General features: G+C 43.5%; 1 protein-coding gene across 1 annotated transcript; it reads left to right on the top strand.

Annotated features, from left to right (window-relative positions):
• Nucleotides 1-11394: 11394 nt before the first annotated feature.
• cspg5b (chondroitin sulfate proteoglycan 5b) lies at nucleotides 11395-20833 on the top strand (the record flags this gene model as incomplete). The annotated part of the gene is made up of 5 exons (XM_084562696.1): nucleotides 11395-11476; nucleotides 16120-16891; nucleotides 17781-17969; nucleotides 18184-18346; nucleotides 20648-20833. The coding sequence occupies 5 exons, from the start codon at nucleotides 11395-11397 to the stop codon at nucleotides 20831-20833; spliced, it is 1392 nt and encodes a 463-aa protein (XP_084418822.1).
• Between the last annotated feature and the right edge of the window lie 436 nt (nucleotides 20834-21269).

Genomic DNA, 21269 nt, shown 5'->3' with positions numbered 1-21269 from the left:
CAGCTGATATTATCTGAAGTGATGTTTTTTCTTCATTAATCATTTCCAGTACTCTGCATTAAAATTTAAATAGTAACAGAGTTCCTTTGTTTATTAAATCAACATGTTTCCCAAAATCAAAATATATATGTTAGTCCACATTTTAAAACACATTATGTTGATTTGATTAAAATACAAAACAGCATTATTTTTTTTTTTTTACAGTGTAGCCAGTCCAATTAAATCATTATGTATTTGGAATTTGTCTTCTTATTCTCTTTTCAGCTGGTATCTGCTTCCTCCTCCTAGACCTACAGTCAGCTGTATCCCAAATTCGTCCAATTGACACATCAACTTCCGTTTCCGTTTTGACATTGTTTGTGATATCTCTGGAAAAACAGGGAGAATTATTATTCAAGGATACACTAAAGTGCTTTTACAGCAGCAACTAATGAAAATAATCAGATTAGCAGACAGGGTGTGGTACTTTCATAATGTCTGTTCCGGACATACTACCTAGCTGTTGGAGCAGTTTCAGATACAGTATATGCTGCTGTGCTACTTCTTTTCCACGGAACTGGTTGTGTGGTAACATATGGACCTGGTTGTCTCATTTCGCGTGGAACTGGTTGTCTTGTTACCTGCAAATCCAACAACAAAAACAAACAAACAAAAAAAACCCACTAAGAAACCTGAAACTGGGTGTGTTACACTTCCCATACAATATTTAGAAATAAAAATCTTTGACAACTTACCAGAAATCGCATAAGCTGCGACTGCAGCAGTTGCCGCAATTCCAGCTACAACTACAGGGGTTGATATGCTCACAGATTCCGCAGACGCCTTACCCCCAGATGGAGTAGTGTATGAAACCCCCTTTCTAAAATAAACAAGCGACACACTCAAAAAAAATGTAGGCTTCTCTGTGCTAACTAGATTATTTGACATCAGCAGTTGTGTGTGCTCCCATCAGTGTCACAAATTAATCAGAAATGCTCCCTTCTCTCAGTTGGTTACACAGTGCTCATCATCATTTATAAGTTAAACTGAGCAGCTGAAGTACTTTAGAGACAAATCCTTCTCTTGCTCTTTCTTTCTTTACAAATTTTCATTTACAATTAGTAAAAAAAAAAATAACTTACGCATCCATGGGAACCTTGAAATGTACTTTCTGTGCAGTCAAAGTGTTTTCTCAGCAATGCGCTCCTTCCTTTTGTTGCATGTGATGTATATCGAATGACTTATATTCAAAGGATGCTTTTGTTCTCCCACTTAAAGTTACCCAACAGCATCACATGGACGCTTTGCTTTTGGTTTCTCTTCAAAACCTGGAATGTTGCACAGAGAAGGCACAAGGTACGGACACTTTCAGTACATTGTACATTGAGTACTACATGAATGTGAAAGTGTACACTGAGTACTACATGAATGTGAATCAATGCAAAATTCTACATAGATGTACAGTAAGGAAAACTCCAATCACAAAACTATCCCTACTATATAAGATCCTGATTTTCACAAGGAAGAAAAAAACATACTGAAAGTTATCATGTCAACAGTAACAGATGGATGATGGATTCATCATCTTGACAAAACCTTTTTTTTTCTTTATTTCATTTTATTTATGTTGTTGCATTTGGTAAATGACAATGTAAATGGTACAGCGTAAACCTTTTATGACAGTCGAAACTCTGAGTCAAGAAACGCTTTCTTTAGGATGTAGCAGAACCAGTTTTTTTTTTTTTATGAAGCTCTTCACACGGCCCAGGTCTTCATATATGTGTTGTTTTGTTTTGGTTTAAATGGATGGAACTGAGAAGGACTGTACTGAATTGTACATCCTGTGTGATTGTTCTAATATCGTCAAAATACAAAAGTTTGAGCTAATTAAAATGCAGTTAATTCAAGAAACTCACCTGTCACAAATAATTTTCCCACCCCCACAAAACTAAGCAAATAATGACAAATCAATTAAATTTTATTTATGTAGCATCAATAAGAAATACAAGATATAGCTGATTATGTTACATGACAGTTTGAGAATATAAGAGGCATCATAGGCAGGTTGGAGCATTGTTCAATCAGGAAGGAATGCAGGCTATAACGACTGGGCAGGTTGATGAGGCATGTTGTCAAAGTGTGACAGGCTTTAATATTTATCTTGGACAGATCATCAAGCAACACTATCGTTATGATATATAAAAGAACCAAAGTCAAAGACTAACTTATGTGGTAAACTGTCTACATCTATTCTTTTTGTGCACAATGTGATTTAATTTCCATTTGTTAACAAACAGACATGTTCCCTTCTACACTGTAGACGCAAGACGTTTGGAACACTTTTGCTTTCGGTACACTGACTGCACTGAATGACATTTATGTGAAACGACATTCAAGTTCAAAAGTGAGTCATAAACGTTTTTTGGTTTTGTCTGTCAAATTTAAATTTCCAACCACCTTCTAAGTCCAATCACATGTAAATGTTACATCTTGAAGGTGTCAGGACTTGTTGTCATTTGTCATCTTTCACCTCTTCTTGTTAATCTTCTTTCTTGAGAAATATTTCCCTTTTCTCAGTCCCCCTATTCAGAAGTCTAAAAGAAACAATCCTCCTGTTGTTCTACACTGCTCACAAGGTTGTCAATGTTTTTTAAAACTGATAATAACTGATTTAGTCTCTTTTCTGTCTGATCTTATCATCAGAAATTTATCGAAATAGAACAAGTGATATAATCACTATAGCGTGAGAGTCCACCCTACGGTTCCTATTGTTTCCTCTGATCCTGATGACTAACTACAATGGGTTATCAGGTGTGGCTGTACCTTGATCATCTTTCCTGTTTTTTGTCGTTGAGACTGCAAATGTCATGCACTTTCACTTTCACATTTTTTTTTCATTTAGTTCACTAAGTGCATAAACATAGAAGTCTTATTTTTTTAAATCGTTAGAAATCCTTTTTATGTAACAATGAGATCCCATTTAACCAAACAACAAAAACCCATGTTTTTCCTTTTTCTTTATTTCAATTTCACAGTTTTCCTTTGACAGTATCCTGGCAATTACTCAACACAGAAACAAGAGAACGTCTAATTACACTATATGTTTCTAATATGGCCACCGTGTTCTGATTATTTCCTCCTTTTCTCAGAGAAATTACGTTTTTGTTGTCGTTTTCAAGATGGCAGATGTGCTATTCCCATGGTCCTCAGGAATTGTGGAAAGGAAAGCAGTCAGAGGCACGCAGCAAAAAGTAAGGAATTCAACATGCAGCACCCATCACCTTAGATCAGCACCACCACTGCATAAATGCTGCCTTCAGACTGTGTCCGTTTACTGTGTGTTTATAATAGGCCCACTGAACTTACGGGTGACTTCTCATGTCATAACCACAAGCTCCAGTTGAAGGCAGCAAAGTTCAAATGAGTGTAAAGGTTGAAACGCCAGGATCCTAGTGGCACAGGTAGGCATCTTATTGAAACCAAATACTTTGTGTTATTATGGCAAGATTGAAAGTGAAGTATGTTAACATGTAGGCTACTTAATACATAATAATAAAGAAAATGTTATAATAAACCACAACAACTAAAAAACTACTCACTTCTATTCTTGTGCCATTTAATTTTTCAATTTGAGGTAGAAAACAGCTTCTAGCCAATTTATGACAACCTCATCCAAGTGATTTCAAAGTGGACACTGCATGTATGAGGTTCGAAAAAGACCCGGCCATAGACGAGATGAGCGACGAAAGTGGAGAACACAAACTCACAAGGAGAGATTCATTTCTTTTTGTTGTTAAAGAATCACACACAGCCAAACTCATATGCAAATCTTTAAATTATATCGATTTCTACACGTCTGTGTCATCAGCAATATAGCAAACTTTTAAAAGTAATAGTATGGCTGACACTATACTGTCTATGTTAACGTGTACACACCTTTCAGGAAGGACAAGTCAAAAGCTATGGTGGCTAATCTCTTTTCTTGTCCCACAGACAACCTCAATTTACCAATCCTTTGTGGAGCTGCATCCTTGTAGAACATCTTGCATTAAATGCTTCACCTATTGCTGGCTTCACCACATCTGTCCAGCCTATGATCGGCAAGTGGCCGCCTCATGTCTCAGCACTACAGCTACTTTTGTTATTCTACTTAAAGTTACCCAACAACATCACATTCATTTAGTAGAATGAGTACTAAATGTAAACTGTAATTCTTGATCTTAAATCTTAAAAATCCAAATGATGTGTTTTTAGTCTTGTTTCTATTTTAATAAAAAATAAATGTGGGACCTATAATTTGTGCTTGATAACATAAAAAAGATTGTCCTTATCATTTTAAGTGGCGGTTTTTGGCAATAAAAACTACAGCAATTTGCACTACATAAAATTTGAAAGACAGTCCATGAAAATGTATTTGAATAGATTCAAGATATTCAATTTTGAGCTTGAGCTGATTAAACTGCAGTTAATTCAAGAAACTCACCTGTCATAAATAATATTCTTCCTCAAAAAAAAAAAAAAAACACCCCAGCAAAACTAAGCAAATAATAACAATTAAAAGACATGCCAGAGTGTGACCAGCTTTAATATTTATATGGAACAGATCATCATTTGAGTCAGAACAAAGCAACACTATCGCTATGATCAGTAAAAGAACAAAGTCAAAGACAAAGTTATGTGGTTAACTGTCTACATCTATTCTTTTTGTGCACAATGTGGTTTCATTTTCATTTGTTAACAGACGTTAACAGACGACAAAGTTCAACAGTGAATCATGAACTTTTTTTTGGTTTTGTTTGTCAAATTTAAATTTCAAACCACCTTCTAAGTCCAATCAGATGTAAATATTATATCTTGAAGGTGTCAAGACTTGTTGTCATTTGTCGTCTTGTTAAACTCCTTCCTTCTTGACATCTGAACCTGGATCCTTCCTCACATACGTGAAGTAAAGTGCCACTATCACAAAAGCATTGAATCCACACACAGACTTCAGGTCCATTTTGATCACATCAGTGACGTTCAGCGCGATCACTCCTATAAGTATCTTGGTGATTTCACTGGGGGAAAAAAAGAGGATTACTTAAAGGCATATTTTAGAAAAGAAGGTGTGACAAAGCTTTGAACAAATGTAGACTTACCCTGAAGGAAGGTTTTTGAACAGCGCGAATCCCAAGTAGATCAACAGACAGACTGTTATTAACAGGGTCAAAGTTCCACCTCCTGGTATGAATACATTTGCAGCTTTCACAGACGTGCCGCTTCCAAAAGTCAAAAATAGATTTTTTCTGAGATAAAAACAAAATATCAGTGCAATATCAGTCGCTGATTTCCTTAAGTGGAAACACATATTTCATATCTAAATATGGAGAATGTAGTGTACATACAGAGAACACATTAAGTTAAGCAACAGACTGTACTCACATGTGAATTACATCCATCCTCTCCAGCTTCTTGTTCGTTGCAGTGGTTTTACTGAGCACCTGTGATACTCTGGTACAGTTTCTAAACATGTGACATGTCTTTATAACCCCTGTTCGTTCTAGGTCAAAGTCTGAAGTCTGCTTTATCCTATAAGTTTATAATAAACATCCATACATATATTATTGATTATCATTCAGATGCAGCAAATAGTTTTTGAACAAATGTCTCCAAGAGGTAGAGATGCAGTTTTAGTGTTCCAGTATGAAAAATATATATATGCAAAAGATATCCCTATAGAGGTCCATCCAAAGGTGAAGTATAGTATCTTTTACTTTCTGTTTGTGTTACGTAACATTTTTAAAGTGGAGTTTTGAACACCTCATGTCACAAAGATTAACAACTGTTGTTCTTTCCAACAATTATTACATAGTTAAATATATTCACCTACACAATAATGTATTTATTGTAGCTAACATGACTGATTACCTGCAGTAACTAAACCAGAAACAACCTTTGAACAATCATCCAGAAAAGTCATCTGTGAGAATCAACTGAAGTTTACAATGAAGCTAACATGTATCAGTACTGTAGCACAAACTGAAAACATTTCAAATGTAACAGTGTCAAACAGACAAATAATGTGTTAGCATAGTCAAATTGTTTAATTATTATTTTTTTTTTTGTTAATTTCTAAGGCTTATTGTGCTGGTCCGGTTAAAAGCTGAAACGGTGGTTGTATTTTTTTATTTTTTACAATGCAGCTAAAAACAACTAAATCGCATTTTTACATCTTTGGAACTCGTCTGGTTTATACGTTTCCTTCCCATAAAATGATTTCTGGTTCTTCTTCACAGACATGAGGTCAAAGCTAATCCACACATCAGCTTTCTTTCTTTCCCTGTCTTCCCTTTCCTGGAAAAAAACAAAACAAACAACAACAACAACCATAGTAAATTCAAGAATATTTTTGAAAAGCCACATCTATGAAAATAACAAACTCAGCAAGGTGGGATAGTGTCATAGTAGCAGTACTGCCAGGAGTAATATGAATATAACGGCCAACAGTAATAATTCTTGTTGTTGCAGTTACACTGGGAAGATCTGTGATCCTGAGTCTTAAATGAATTCTTTGTCATATAAGCTACACTATCATTAGCTCACAGTCATAGGTATCTATTATTTATAATAAATTGTGTTAAAAACTGTTTCACTTGACAGCACAGTATATTTTAAAATGACTGGCTGGCACTTAGTGCACACTTCTAATAACAACAGTATATAGTTTAATCTAAACAGTGCTCTTGCAAAATTATATAATTTAGAGCAATTAGGAAGCAGCAAAATACAGAATCACTTACCATACTTGTAGAGTGCATAGCCTGCACCTGCTATAACTGCCACTGTAATCAAAGTAGGGTTTGATATGGTGATACTTTTCACTGCAAAACTGACCCCGTTTGCTGAAAATGAGAAAGTGAACTCCTCTCTGAAATAAAAAAGAAAAATACTCAAAACATTGAGCCTATGCTTTTATGTACCAACTGGATTAATCGACATCAGTGTTTTTATGCTCCAAAGGATGAAATTAATGAAAATATTTCCCTTATCTCAGTCCCCCTAATTCAGAAGTCTAAAAGAAACAGTCCTCCTGTTGTTCTACACTGCTCACAAGGTTGACAATGTTTCTTAAAACTGATAATAACTGATTTAGTCTCTTTTCTGTCAGATCTTTTCATCAGAAATCTATCCAAATAAAACAAGTGATATAATCACTTACCCAAAAAAAGACATTTTTATAGCATGAGAGTCCACCCTATGGTTCCTATGGTTTGCTCTGATCCTTTAATATGACTGTAACTACGATGAGTCATCGTGTGTGGCTGTACCTAGGTCCTCTTTCTTGTTTTTTGTCCTTGAGAATTCAAATGTCATACACTTTCACTTTCTTTTTTTTTCATTTAGTCCACTAAGTGCATAAAAATAGAAGTCTTATTTTGTAAATCATTGAAATCTTCTTTATCTAACAACGGGGTCCCATTTAACCAAACAAACAAAAAAACATGTTTTTCCACAGTTTTCTTTTGACAATATCCTGGCAATTACTCAACACAGAAACAAGAGACCGTCTAATTACACTATATGTTCCTAATATGGCCACCATGTTCTGATTATTTCCTCCTTTCCTCAGAGAAATTACATTTTTGTTGACGTTTTCAAGATGGCAGATGTGCTATTCCCGTGGCCCTGAGCAGTGTTCATGTACACTGCATAGTCAACTCTGGACCTCTGGAAGGAGAGAACTTAGTTTGTTAGCTGAGCAAGGGAGACAGTTTCCTGCAAGCTTCAGACAATCAGAGTGAGCTGCACTGATTCAAACTCACTCTACACATCTACCAAATACACCCTGCCTATCTGAAGGTCTATTTAAGCTCCACCTGTGGGTCCAAGATATTTACTCATCACTCAAAAATAGCTGCAAATAATTGTGCTCTGACACCAAATTCTGGTGTTTGCTGTTGCTTGCACAATCTTTTGGATCTCATCTCACTTTTTGGCAAACCTCTGTTGTTCCTGTCCTTAATCTGGTCACATCTTTCATCCAGGCCATGAAGACGTTCTAGACTATTATCATGAGGGAAGCTGTCCAACGGGCATGCTGCAGGCCAGTTCAGGCCTTTAAACAGCGTTGGTAGGTTACAGCGAGTTCCCCCAAAACAACGCCAGCCTGCTTGACCAGACATGGAGGTGGGGGCCCGGCTGGCTCAAGAATAAGAACGGTCTGATTTCTGCCGCAAAGCCAGTGACGAGGTCTCAGTCCCAGTGGAGTTCAGCAGAAGAAGTCAGGCAGGAGTGAAGTCTGCAGCAGCAATCACTGTCGATTGTCTCTTCCAACTTTGGGAAAGAATTAAGTTTGACCTGTGGGTTTTATCAGAAGTAGCTCACATACAAGTTAAGGCACACAGACTCACCTTCTGTCCAACCTGTTGTTTGACATCATCAAATGCCCCCCATAGCTTGCATATCAAAAACACAAGTGGCCATTCACCAGTCCTTTGTGGGGCTGCATCCTTGTGCATTAAATGCTTCACCTATTGCTGGATTCACCACATCTGACCAGCTAGTGATCGGCAAAGGGCCACCTCATGTCTCAGCAGTTGCCTACACGTTAAACCTGCGGAGTTTATGAAAGTGCCTCTAAAACACTACAAAAAAAGACTTTGAGCAACAAACAAAGTCTAAAATTAAAAAAAAAAAAAAAAAAAAAGCACACATATTAAAGGGTGTCAGCGAGGCCTTCTCCGGCCTACAGTGTCTGTTCGGTGGCACTCGTGAGGCTGTCTTTCTCTCTACAGGTTTCTGCATCCCGCGCTTTATCGGTGCAGTCAGGTCAGCGATCTCAGCGTCTGCTTCTGAAAGATAAATCCCTGGCGGTCTTTCAAAAGCAAACCCAGGAGATCATTTAACAGCAATTACTGACGATTTGAATTTCCAGATCCCTGGAAGAAAAAATGAATATACAACAACCTAGACCGGAGCTTTTGGCTTGTGTCAGCAAAAAAAAAAAAAAAAAATCAGCCTTTAGCCTCACATGCGTATGCAGACAGTACAACCAAAGCGTTTAGAGGGGTAAAATTATGTGTCTGCTTTCTGATCATCTTGTAAGCTGTCAGATTCACATTGTCAGCCCTTGTAAATGTCACAATCACCACCTTCTCTTTGACCGTGCCCACGACCATGTCCATACCAGTAAACAAATAAGAGGTCTGCATTGAAAAGACCACACACTGTTTACTTGTGAGACATATTGCAGGTTTCATGTGTGCATCGCTTAAATGACTGCCTCTGTGTCGCAACATTCACAGCGCCACACAGCACGCGGTGGAGATGCTCTGGACATCCTGTCCACCCCTCGCTGTTCAACACAGGAACAGGATGGAGAAAAAAAAAGAAAAAACAAACGAGGCCTGAGCACAACATGCACAAACACATGCACACGCAGAGCTTGGCTTGGACTCAGGTGTGCTATTCTTCCATTTTGGTCCATCCACACAAGACGACACTTCCTTCTTCTTCTCTTTCATCCCCTGCGCAGTCTATCCTTGAAAAGCAAAGTAGTGGAATTAATTCAGCCGCTACACAAAGAGAGAAAGGATGTATGTGCTTGAGTGTATTTATCATGATAGAGATATGTGTGTTTGTGTGTGTGTGTGTGTGTGTGGGGTGGTAGGCGGCAGCGGAAGCAATTTTGTTCTGCTCTGTTTGGCAGTGCATCAGGCGAACATTTTTCTGTTTCCCCAATCTCCGCCGCTTTTCCCGCTCCCCCTCTTCAACGCTCAACCATCTCTGTCCATCCTCTGAATCCCATCACATCCACCTTTTCTCTCTCTCCCCCCTCCATCTCTTCCCCTCTTGTCACCGTCCCTTTCTCCACCTCTCCCTGCCTCACCCTGCCTGCTCCTCCTCACACAGAATCCCTCGCTTCTGTTGCTGAGAGTGCCCGTTTGAGGTATGGGCTCAGTTTAGGTTGTGGTGCTTATTCTGGGGAGAATTGATGGGGAGCAGCAGGGGAGCTGCACACAGCGGCGGCTGCGATCAATTCACTCCTGATTCGGTCGAGCAACGGGCGAAAGTGCCACGTGTTCATGGGGAACAGAACATTTGGTCTTAATTATATCCTAATGTGTTTGACATAATCTCATAAAGAGGAGAGTGGGTTGTCAGCTATCTGCAGGCCATTTTGTTAGCGGCTTGTGACAGAGGTGGAGACACGGAGGCAGTGACATGAATTAGTGTCACGGAGCCGACGTTACACGCGTGTTTTTGGAAGCAGTGCTGTTTAGGATGATGGAAGGAAAGATAAAACGTAGAGCTGCAAAAGCAGGGTGAAAGGTGATGTGTTCGGGGTGTGTGGTGGGAGAACTTAAAAAGGAGAATGATACTATGAGAGAAAGTGTATTGGATGGAAGTGGATAGAGGGATATATATATATATATGTGTGTGTGTGTGTGTGTGTGTCTGGTCAGTGTGTGTATTTGAGTGGGGGGTAATTCAGCAGCAGATGCCATTGTCTGGAGTCTATATCTCAATTTAACATTAAGAGGATTATCCAGGCACCGTGCACACGCGCTCACAAGAGCACACACCTCTCTCTGCTGGCCAAAGGCAACCAATAACCCCCTGACACAGAAACACAATTCAGAGAGAGCGAGAGAGAGAGACTTGAACATAATGTTCACACACACATTAGCTGTGGTGTAAAAATGGAGCATATTGACTTTCAGTGACAACAGACGCTGCTTAAATCCCCCCCTTCCTCACCCCCATTCTGTACACAGCAAGCTGAGCAGTGGCGAGCATTTAAAACACTCGTGTGTATGTGTGTGTGTGTCAGTCTGTGTGTGTGCGTGTGTGCGCGCTGGCACTTTGACACCCAAACGCACCGTGCGCGCGCGCGCCGTGTCGCTCTGCGCCGATGTAGCCAAAGGGAAAAAAGGCTTAGCAGATCGCATGCAGCCAGGCAGCCAGGCAGGCAGGCAGGCAGGCAGGCGGGCGAGCAGAGACAACCCAGTCTCATTAAAATCTCGTCTGCAGACCCTCCGCTGGTCGCGCGCATTACTACTACAACTCCTCGCGGTGCCTCCTCTGCTGCTGCTGTCGACGGACCCCGAACCCCAGAGCGACACGCGCGCTTAAGGAAAAAAAAAAAAGAGGTGCGGATGAGAGGGGAACCCACCCGGTACAATGGAGCCGAACCCGAGCCGTTAACCGGTCCCAACACGCACACGCTACACCTGCACGAGAAGATCAAACGTCGGCGAGGATAAAGAAAGGCGCCATGGCGAAAACGGGCAAGATCTGAACTTTGCGGGGATCTGTTGGAGGATTATTGCGCGAGCCCACAATCTGACCGGTGGTGTGAGAGACGAGGGAGCAGGGAGGGAAGGGATCAGAGTGTTGCATCGCCCCGTCGAAAGGAGTATAGCCCCAATCGGTATGGCGCGCGGTGACGGTCGTTTGGGCACCTGGCAGGTGCTGCTGACCATCTCGCTGGTCATCATCCCCCTGTCGGCTCACGGTAAGTCTGCCGCCTTGCCGGCGTCCCACCCTGTGCGTGCGTGGATCTGTGCAAGGAAGCGCGCACGTGAATCAGATCACACCTTCGTTGTCATGGTTCTGAAAAATGACAGTTATAATGATGGATGCATGCAACAAGGAGATGCAAATGTCTTTCAAATTTTAGACCCTGATGGCATTAGGTTGTATTTGATTGTCGGTATAAGGAGGCGTAAAGCTACTGCTAGGCACTGATTTTTTTTTTTTAATGGGGTTCAATGGGTTTTTAATCATTTCCATTTGTCCTCGAATAAAATTGCATTTAACAGACAGTCAGTATGCACTGAGGAGACATCTGTATGATCTGATCTTTTCTGTCTGGTTATTGATCAGTGACACTTGAACTGTGACCAGTGTCATGTCCAAGAGAGGGGAAAAAAAAACCCTCTTCCGCCTATGACTAATTAGTTCAAATATGTTCTAAGCTCTATTATCGTGCATCTTTACTGGAAAGAGAGATGCTGATCAGAGTCATTTGACAGTTCAGTGCTGCAGCTGCGACTCGCCGCGGCGGTGCGCACCCCAGACAAAGGCGGGATTAGGCGCACCGTGTCCAGGCTACAGGAGGCCCCATTCATGCCACTGAAAGGGTTGAATTCCTCCAGACGACGTTTGGGGGGGGGGGGGGAGCCCGAGACAACTGGGCAGACTGCACTCCGCTCCTCCTTCTCGTTTACAGTCCATCCCGCGAGACACGCTGCCTGACAAACCTGATAGCCTGCAACCTGTCCCCACTGTCTCCGTGCCACACGCGCGCTCTCGCTGAGTAGTGGGGAATGAAGAGAGTCTTGGAAGTGCGGAAACGAGCGCTGCCCAGCAACAGGGTGGCTCGTGCACGCAGAGGGTCGCTGGGGTTCACGTGGGCACGCGCTGCCACCGCCACCCCCCTCCACCCCCACCCATCCCTTCCCCTCGCCATCTCTCGCCCTCGATGTGTGCCCAGGCGTTAACGCTGTGACATATTGGCCTGTAAATATTCGCCAGGAGTCTCGTCTCTCATGTTTAAAACCCACAGAGACCACGTGGCTGGGGGCCCACAGCTGATTTTTCATTTATTTCACCTCATATTTTTACCCCCATCACTAAACTGTAACAGACACATAAAGGGAAAACTCCACATCTCACTGCGTGTAAAATCCAGCTTTAATATAGATTTTTTATGTTCCTTTAAGTCCTTAGGGAATCTGCGGTCAGGGGTGCACTGTCGGGATTGGCAAGCCAAGCAATTGTTTGGGGGCCCCCCATGAAATAAATCAGAAAGGGGGCTCCCCAGGTGGCTATTTTGTCTCATTTTTGGCATATTTTGCAATGACAACCATAAACCCGCTTTAGCCTATACCAAGGCCCTACAGTGCATCAGCAATTATCCACAACCCACCTTCGGGGCCCCCTTCTATACCCTGACTGGGACATGTTCAGTCCAAACTGGTTCTTTAACTCATGCATTGGATTTAGATTTTATTGCGTGCTTTAGCTCTGTGACATTTATTTTCATTATTGATTTGTTTGACCTTTATTTAAAGATTTAATCTGCTGTCAGGTCCATAAAATGTCAAAAGAAATGCCCTTTAAAATTTACTAGCCTAAGACAGCCTGTTTAAATGCAGTTCTTTTACTCATAAATCTCAAATTTGCAATCACCACATCCAGTCCCAAAGATATTTCATTTACTATCATAACAGTTTAAATACAAATTTCTTTAAACAACCAATCATCTCAGCCCTCAGTCCGCACCTTTACTCGACGCCCATGTAAAACAGCGTGGACCAGAGCCAGAGTCTTGGGTGCTCTGGCGCGTGGGAGTGAGTGTGTGTCCACTGTCTGAGTGAATGCACACTGTGAGGTCCATCTGCCCCGTAGCCCCAGAGAGCTCATGATATGTCACAGCAGATCAGATCATCAGCATCTCCCTGATTCCCACACACATAAACACAGAAGGGGAGGGAAGAAAACTATTTATAGTCAAGAAAAAACAATAATCTAACGCAGGTTGATGGATGGACGAGTCAGGATGGCTAATCAAAGGCGCTGGGGGAAAATAAGTGATTGGAGCACATGCACAGTTCAATCATTATTACTGAATTTTGGATTTGGTTGTGCTCTTTATCTACACCCGAGAGTCCATGAACAGGTTTATATTAGTCGACGTGGGTTGCTACAAACAATAGTGCAGCAACAGTGCAGGTTTCTTACCTATTCCCTCTGTGTCCTGCTGGGAGGGCTGCTGGGAGTCTGCACTCTAACCAATCACAGTGACCTCAGGTAAAACTTGTTACCATGGTGACATGCTCAGTGTGATGCCAGAGGTTACAAGCTGAGCGTCAGCTGAAGGCGCAGATCACACCGATTTCTAAGATGGAGTTCAAATTCATGCAAATTGATTGCCTTGCTCTCGTAATCCCTTCATGTTCCCCTTTGCGCTCTTAATCGCCATAAAGGCTGCCAGCTGCCAAGAGGACGCAGCATCTTATTCTCAACAGAGAGCAAATTGGCAGATTGAACCTTTAAATGAAAACTGGATCTGCTGTAATCAGTTTTAATCAGGCGGAGCATGTGCCTTTGACAAACTGTGGAGCTTTCAGGTCCCTTCCACCTCGATTTTCCCAGAGATGGAGCTGGCATACAACCCTGACTGACTGGCCGATTGATTGAAAAACAAGAGAGAGAGAGAGCACTAACACTGGATTCTCTGTTTCCACTGAAACTCCCTCGCTCCGTTCCTCCTTTCAACATGGCACCTCTTTACATCTCACCATGGCAACTGCGCTCCGTGTGTGTGTGTGTGTGTGTGTGTGAGGTGAATCTCATGGCTCCTCAGCCACCGCCGGTCTCCGTGACTCGAGGCACGTTCAGATGGTTTTTGTATTAGCTCTGAATGAAGTGCCAGACACTGAAAGCAGTGATCTCATTGGACGCGGGGATTTCAGGGTGGCAGTGGGAGAGCGGCCGCCCCGGCCAAGTATCTGGATGAGTTTGGCCGTTAGTGCACCAAGGCCAGTGGAAAAGTGTGAAAAAGTGGCTTCTTGAAATTCTGTCAACTGTGGGAGCGTTACAACGAGAGCAAAAAAAATTCCCAAACTGTGCAACAACAAGGCCTTGCTGTCTTTCTTCAGTTTCGATTTAAAGATCTACAGTCTGGCATTTAAAGTAAAATGACCAAAGTCGCTTTCTTGCCCAGAGTTAAATTAAAAGATTGATACTGCTTAGCTCAGCGCAAAGACTAGAAACGTCCAGGGTAATTCTACACAGTGGTAAAAAATATACAATGCACGAGCCAGACTATTTCTTGGCCGGTGCATTAACGTCCTCAGAGCCTCTTTATAATGTAACACAGTATGTTAGTTAGTTAGCCTGACAGCTGCTGGTTACCTGTGGCCAGAGCCAGGCAGCCGTTTCTCCTGGACGTCCCAGCTTTTCGGCGAAGCAGTGGGAATGGAATCAGTCTTTCCATCTAAATCTCAGCAAGAAAGCAAGAGCTAATATTTTCCCAAATGAGCTTCAGAGATAAAACAAACCAATTCCACACTGCTTCACAGTGTCACATCCTGTTATTTCTTCATCAGCTTCCAAGTTCCACAAAGAAGCCAAGTCTTTTTTGTGTGTTTGTGTGCACCGTTGTATCAAACCAGATTCTTTTTCTACCCTTAAAAGTTTGTTATTTTTTGGGAGAACCGTGACCTCGACTTGGATTTAAAAGAGATCTCTTTCTGGCTTTTTACAATGTCTGGCTGCACAGTGTGAGTTTGAGATGAGCGGCCAATTGGCTGCTCGCTGCATGTTAAGAATTCCTCTCTGTCTGTATCTCTCCGTCTCTCTGGCCACGTGTGAGCATCTCCCTCTCTTGCAGAAATACAGTAGTGACTGATCAGTCGGCCTCTAACATACAGCTCTAAATCCTAATCTAATCCTCACCCAGTCTCGGTCACTAGAGCACATTAGTCAAGTTGCTCGATGTTCCTAATCCTGCATCACTATTCTATTGCGGGTTCAAGACCAGACTGCTCTTGTTCTAAATTCTTTGACAGTTAATCATTTTGTTCCTAAAAGTGAGCCACGGCAGTTTTTCATTTTGAGCCAGCTTTCCCGTGAACAAATTTTGAAAATACTGCATTTTTCTAACAGCACGTCTGTCAAATTTGGATGAGTTTACCGCGAAAGACAGGGTGTATTCTCCTAGAAAAGCAGAAAGCACTAAAGATCCGCTGAACTGTTTCATGTCTCGTTAATCTTTGTCAAAGAAAACAGAGTAAGCACCTTGGGATTAGTTATATGCACACGCACAGCCCTTTGTTATTTTTTCACCTGCATTCAGATGTGATCACAGAACATAACTGTCAAGCTCCCACAGTTCTCATTGTTCTCACTGGCAATAACAATTCGTGTTGTGGCACTGAACTGATTTCACACATGAAAGTCAGTTCACTTTAGCCTTTAAAACAGTTGTATGGATTCATTTTTGTGTAATCTGAGCAACTAAACTGTCAAGATTGTTCAATAAAAGTGATCTAAAACTGCTTTGCAACAGTTTAAACAAATTGAATCTGCACGCTCCAAATTTAATGGATAACCGAAGAATCCTGTAACCTCTCTGTCTCTGGTTGACAGGGAGGCATTCACTGGTCAGGCACCACCATCACCACAACCAGTCATCCGTCAGCAAGGAGGCCTTGAACACCAGGATGGTGCTCAGTGACGACTCAGCGGAGAGGGAGCACCTGATCGGAGCAGGGCTCGGCACCGGCACCAAGATCCCGCTCAGCTCCACCAAGCACCACCATCCTCACAAACACGTCCACCTGGATTTTGTAGAAGACGACGCGCCCGTTGGGGAGGAGCTGACTGCAGGAGGGGCGGGTCCAGACCAGCCGGGGAACCCTCTATCCGATGACGTCATCACCGTGGAGTTTCACAGTCCCGCGCCAGATATTGTGCCGTCTGATGTTGCTGTCCACTGGGCGAAAGCCCCCAAACCCCAGAAGCAGAAAGGAGGTGACCCGACAGCGTGGACGCTTTCCGATTTTTACGACTACCTGTCCCCTGACGACGACCTCTCGACGTTAGACACGACCCCGGAACCTGAGCCCACCCCTTCACCTCCGTCCGACATGGAGGATGAGAATCCGCTCCTGGCTGGTTCTCCTGCTGTTCCTGAAAGCCCAAGCGTGGACAGTGGGCCATCCTTAGCTCCTCCTCCCATGCCAGGGCCAGACAAGGGTGAGGGGTTGGACATGGGTGGCGCCATGGGGGCTGGAGGCTGCAGGCTGGGCTTTGTGCTGTCCGGACCTGGGGTGTGTGTGTCTCAGTGTGACATTGAACCCAATTTCTGCTTCAATGGAGGGGTGTGCACCGTAGTGGCAGGAACGGGAGCCTTCTGCAGGTGAGAACCGTACAAACACTTTGCACATTGTGATAAGGATTGGTTATGATGTTTAGTAGGCCAAGAAGAAGGTCAGTCACTCATGTGTGTGTACAGTGTCTGGATGGCAGCAGGGGTGTTTTTATAATTTGTTGTTGGGATCATTTCCAGTGTGTTTGTTCTCCAGCACAAAAGGAAAGATTTAGGACACTTCGGATAAGCGATCACTGAAAACACAAACATGCACAAAGACAGAAGGCTGGCTTAATGTGTCATGAGGGTTCGTCAAGATCACAGCGGGGGGTCACCAGAGGATTAGCTCCGTACCGAAGGCGGGGGGTAAAGAGTGCGTGCGATGACAGCCGACACACACAGCGTGCACACGTACAAAGCATGACGAAAATGACAATACAGTATACGGTCGGGGAGGTACGCGCTGGCACGTTAAATACAGACACACACACTCGTGCACACCTTGATCGCACCATCTGTCCTGTCCTGCAGTCTCACTGACATCTTGGAGGTAAACTGTTGCTCATCTCATCATACCTGCTGAGGAAAATCACGCTCAAACACACACACGCGCACACACACTTAGATATGTTTAAGTGGCGTTCACTTGCACAAAAAGAAAACATATTTGGAACACATGTGTGGTATATGCACGCACGTGCTCTGATCCTTTGATCTCATTAAGTGCTAGGCCGCAAGCTGAATCCCTGCTTTGCCGGACAGACCTCAGGGCGCCATGTCACCAGCTCTGAGTACCTGTTTACACCCTTTACCCTGTCTTACTTGTTGTAGGACAGTTGATAAGCTGACCACATGCTGAAAGTGTCATATTAAAGGCTAATGCTGCGTCTTTAGATTCATTCTTCCCCCCTCCCCTTTCCCATCTCTTTGCATCCAGGTGCAATGTGCAGGACTATATCTGGAACAAAGGCACCCGCTGCGACTGGGCGGTCACGGAGTTCCAGGTGTTGTGTGTGGTGGTGGGCGTGGCCTCTTTTGTGCTCCTCCTGCTCTTCATGATCGTCGTGTTCTTCGCCAAGAGGCTGCACCGCCTCAAGAACGAGAACAGGCGCCTCCGCAAACGCAGGTGCGTGCCAGGGAGGTGAGAGTGTGAAAATATGAGCCTTGTGGTTGGCACTAAGGGAGGGGGCTGTAATCTGAATGCACCGCCTCACCGCAGATGACACGTTTTGTGAGGGATCTGGGCCTGGAAAGATGCAATTGCACATAATGCTGAAAAAGGCACGTTGCTGCTAATATTTATTTATCACACGAATCTCACTCCCTCTGCCCTCCCGCAGTAAGTACCGCACGCAGAGCAGCGAGCCACAGACGGACGGCCTCTCGGTTTCCACAACAGCCGACGGCTCACAGCCAAACGTAAGGAAATTGTGTGACACCCCTCCGCTCGCTCCCCAAGCTCACACTCACAACCTGGCGTACTATGACAACATTATCTGTCAGGTATGCCCCAGCTCTCCTCATGTTTGCTCTTCTCTCTCATTCCAGTTGTTGTTGTTTTTTTTTTCTCATCATGTTTGTCTGTTTTCTGTAATCTCCTCATTTCTGTTTTCCTCTCCTCCTCATTATGTTCTGACCTACGTTGTCTCCCAGTTGTCTTGAGTAATCTACTGCATGTAGCCATCTTTATGTTCTTTATGGGACGTTTTGTCACACGACACCTGTTAAATCAGAAGTTTCTGTTTAGGATTTCCTCTCACAGTTGGGAATGTGCAGAAATGTCTTTGTTCAATGCTTTTCACACCTACCGATCCTCCCCAGAGGCAATCAACAGCCAGCTATACCTGGGAATATAAACCCAGAAACCCTTATAACCACTTCCAGGTAAGCACAGTGGAGACGTCCACATTGCCTGCAGCAATTTCCCACCCTGGCTTTGCTTTGAATCTACCCACCGCGCAACTGCTAGGTGCCAGATTTCGGCTCTTCATTTGCTCCAGAACGTCACTTCCTCTGCCTCCTCCCTGCATCATATCTCCTATCAGCTGTGTTCCATGTTCACTCCAGGTGACGTGATTAATCACCTCCCCTCTCTGCGAGGCTTCCTGCGGCCAGTTGTTCAGAGGCTTTGTGTAGTCACCGCAGCGAGAATAAATAGCGAGCTCCCACATTTGCTGCCTCTCTCACCTGTGCCTCTGCAGCTTCCCGGGGAGCTCTGTGAGGAAATTGAGCCTCCATTTTGTTCGAACTGCTCGCTCCCCGTGCAGCTCAAACAACCATTTTAGGTCCCCGTGCAGCAGGTTTCCTCCTTTACCCGGTTCTCTCCTACAGGTCGTGCATGTAGCGCTGCTATAAAGTGCGTTCTGTAGCAGCATGTAAGAGTGTGTGTCAATATGAATGTGTATGTATTGATGTATTAATGTAAGTTCCTGTGTATTGGGGGTGGTGGGGGGATTTATCATGTGTGCCGCTGTTCACCACTCATACGCGCTTGCAAGGACACTGAGCCAGTTCACTATATAAGGTTACTGATGTGTGGGTTACAGCTCAGACTCAGAAATCAATGAGGATTCTTGTTTATAGAGACAGATACAAGCAGAGATTAGCCAAAAACAACACATAGCGTCTGCAAGATCAACAAGAACATCACATTTAAGTTGTCGACCCTGTTGTCCCTTGCGTGAAAGGGCATTTAGTGAGTTTATGTCCAGCGGTAGCCAGCGTGGCGGATCAATGGCGCCCTACTTACTGAGCCCACGACCTTCAGATGTCTGTGACATGCCAATAGGTCGATGGCTCGAACACGGACGCGCAGACAAAATAGTTTTGCAGCTCACGCCATTTGAATTTAAAGCAGGTCATCAAACGTTCACGTGCGGATCATGCGGATAGATTTTGAAAATCGGTTCATTAGCCGCTCCGAAGTGAGCAAATATTTGTTTTGTATTTTTGTTTTTTAATATAGCCTACTCCACCGCTCTCAGAGCTGTGCTGGCATTTCAAAGCAGCGATTACAGGCGATTGTCTGTGTCTTCCGGATGTTGTAAATGTCAGGTGTGGAGGCTAAAAAGCCCCTGCAGGCACGTGGTCTGCAATGCAGTTCTCTAAATGTCAAAAGGCCGCTCGGTATGATTAGCTGTTTAGATAAAGGTCTGAGCGCGCAGGTCCACTATCAGTCCATACAGTGACATTCAGGAATGATTCACTCCAGCAAGAGGGAGGTTTCTATGTTTGATTTGAGGGTTTTAGTTTTAACCAGTTTTCAGTAGCTATTTGTTAAATTTCTCTGCAATGCCCTTGTCACGGATAACACCTCTGTGGGTCGGGATTGTAATACACGTAAATTAAAAAAATGCAATAAAAAAAAAAGCTTTATTTGCATAGCTGTACACATACAAGGAATTAGTTCTCTGCATTTAACCCATCAAACCCATCAATCAGTGAGCTCATTGTCCCAAAGGTGCTTCTTTAAACACTAGGACACTGCTCGCCCAAGTAGCCAGCCTTAATTACAAAGAAATGAACTGGGGAGCACGTCACACCAACTCTAGTTCATTTATTTTGCACATCTTTTGTTAAACAGTGTGGCTGTCAGAGTTCAGTTCACACTTCCTGTTCAGTGGTCGGCCATGTTAAGATAGGATGCCTCTTTCCAAAGAGACTTTGAAAGACAATATACACATATTATATACATAAGAGACTCAGACGTGCAGAACTGACGTGGTTGTCCATCATTTGTGTGTATTAAGATGTGTTTTTCTAAGTGCCAACCACCGAGTAAAGATTAACCCAATCTCCCTGCAGGACGAGCCGCAGAAGCAAGACGACCAAGCGAAGTCCCCCCAAGCCAAGGAAGAAGGGTCTATGAACATCCTCAACTCTCATTCCCCCAAGCACGAGAACAACCGCCCGGCCTCCGTCCACGACCACACCCCTAACAACGCAGAGGAAAATGCCGAGGTAAACACCCTCCAGAACAACCTGGTATAATATCAAGGCCCGTTACAGTGTGCACAAAAAAAAATAAAAACAACAAAGCTCCGAGGCTAACAACTGTGCAAAGTGCACACCGTTCAATAAGATCAAGTTTAAGCACAAGATGAATTTAAAAGTTACAACTTGAGAAGCACAATAGTCCTGTTTACAAGGCCGCCATGCCAACACTGATAACATAGCGGCGCCACGGGCTCCTTCCTCCCCCTCTGTCCGCCTCTCACGCTGGACTAAAACCTCTGGCTTGGAGCAACTTTCCTCTCTGCTGACGCCCTGCCTTGGTCTCTGGCCAATGAACTCCTTCATTGTCTCCTCTCCTGTGTCCCCTGCCCTCCCCTTCGCCTCCGCCTGCCCCGCCTTACTGTCTCTCTCTCTCTCTCTTTCTCGCTCTCTGCCCGCATGCATTGGTGTTTATCAAACAAAAAGTGTCTGA

This window comes from Chelon labrosus (genome assembly GCF_963514085.1).
Source record: "Chelon labrosus genome assembly, chromosome: 16".
In the NCBI taxonomy this organism is placed as follows: domain Eukaryota; kingdom Metazoa; phylum Chordata; class Actinopteri; order Mugiliformes; family Mugilidae; genus Chelon; species Chelon labrosus.
The sequence above is the reverse complement of the archived record's forward strand: the minus strand, read 5'-3'. Positions and strand labels throughout refer to the sequence as shown.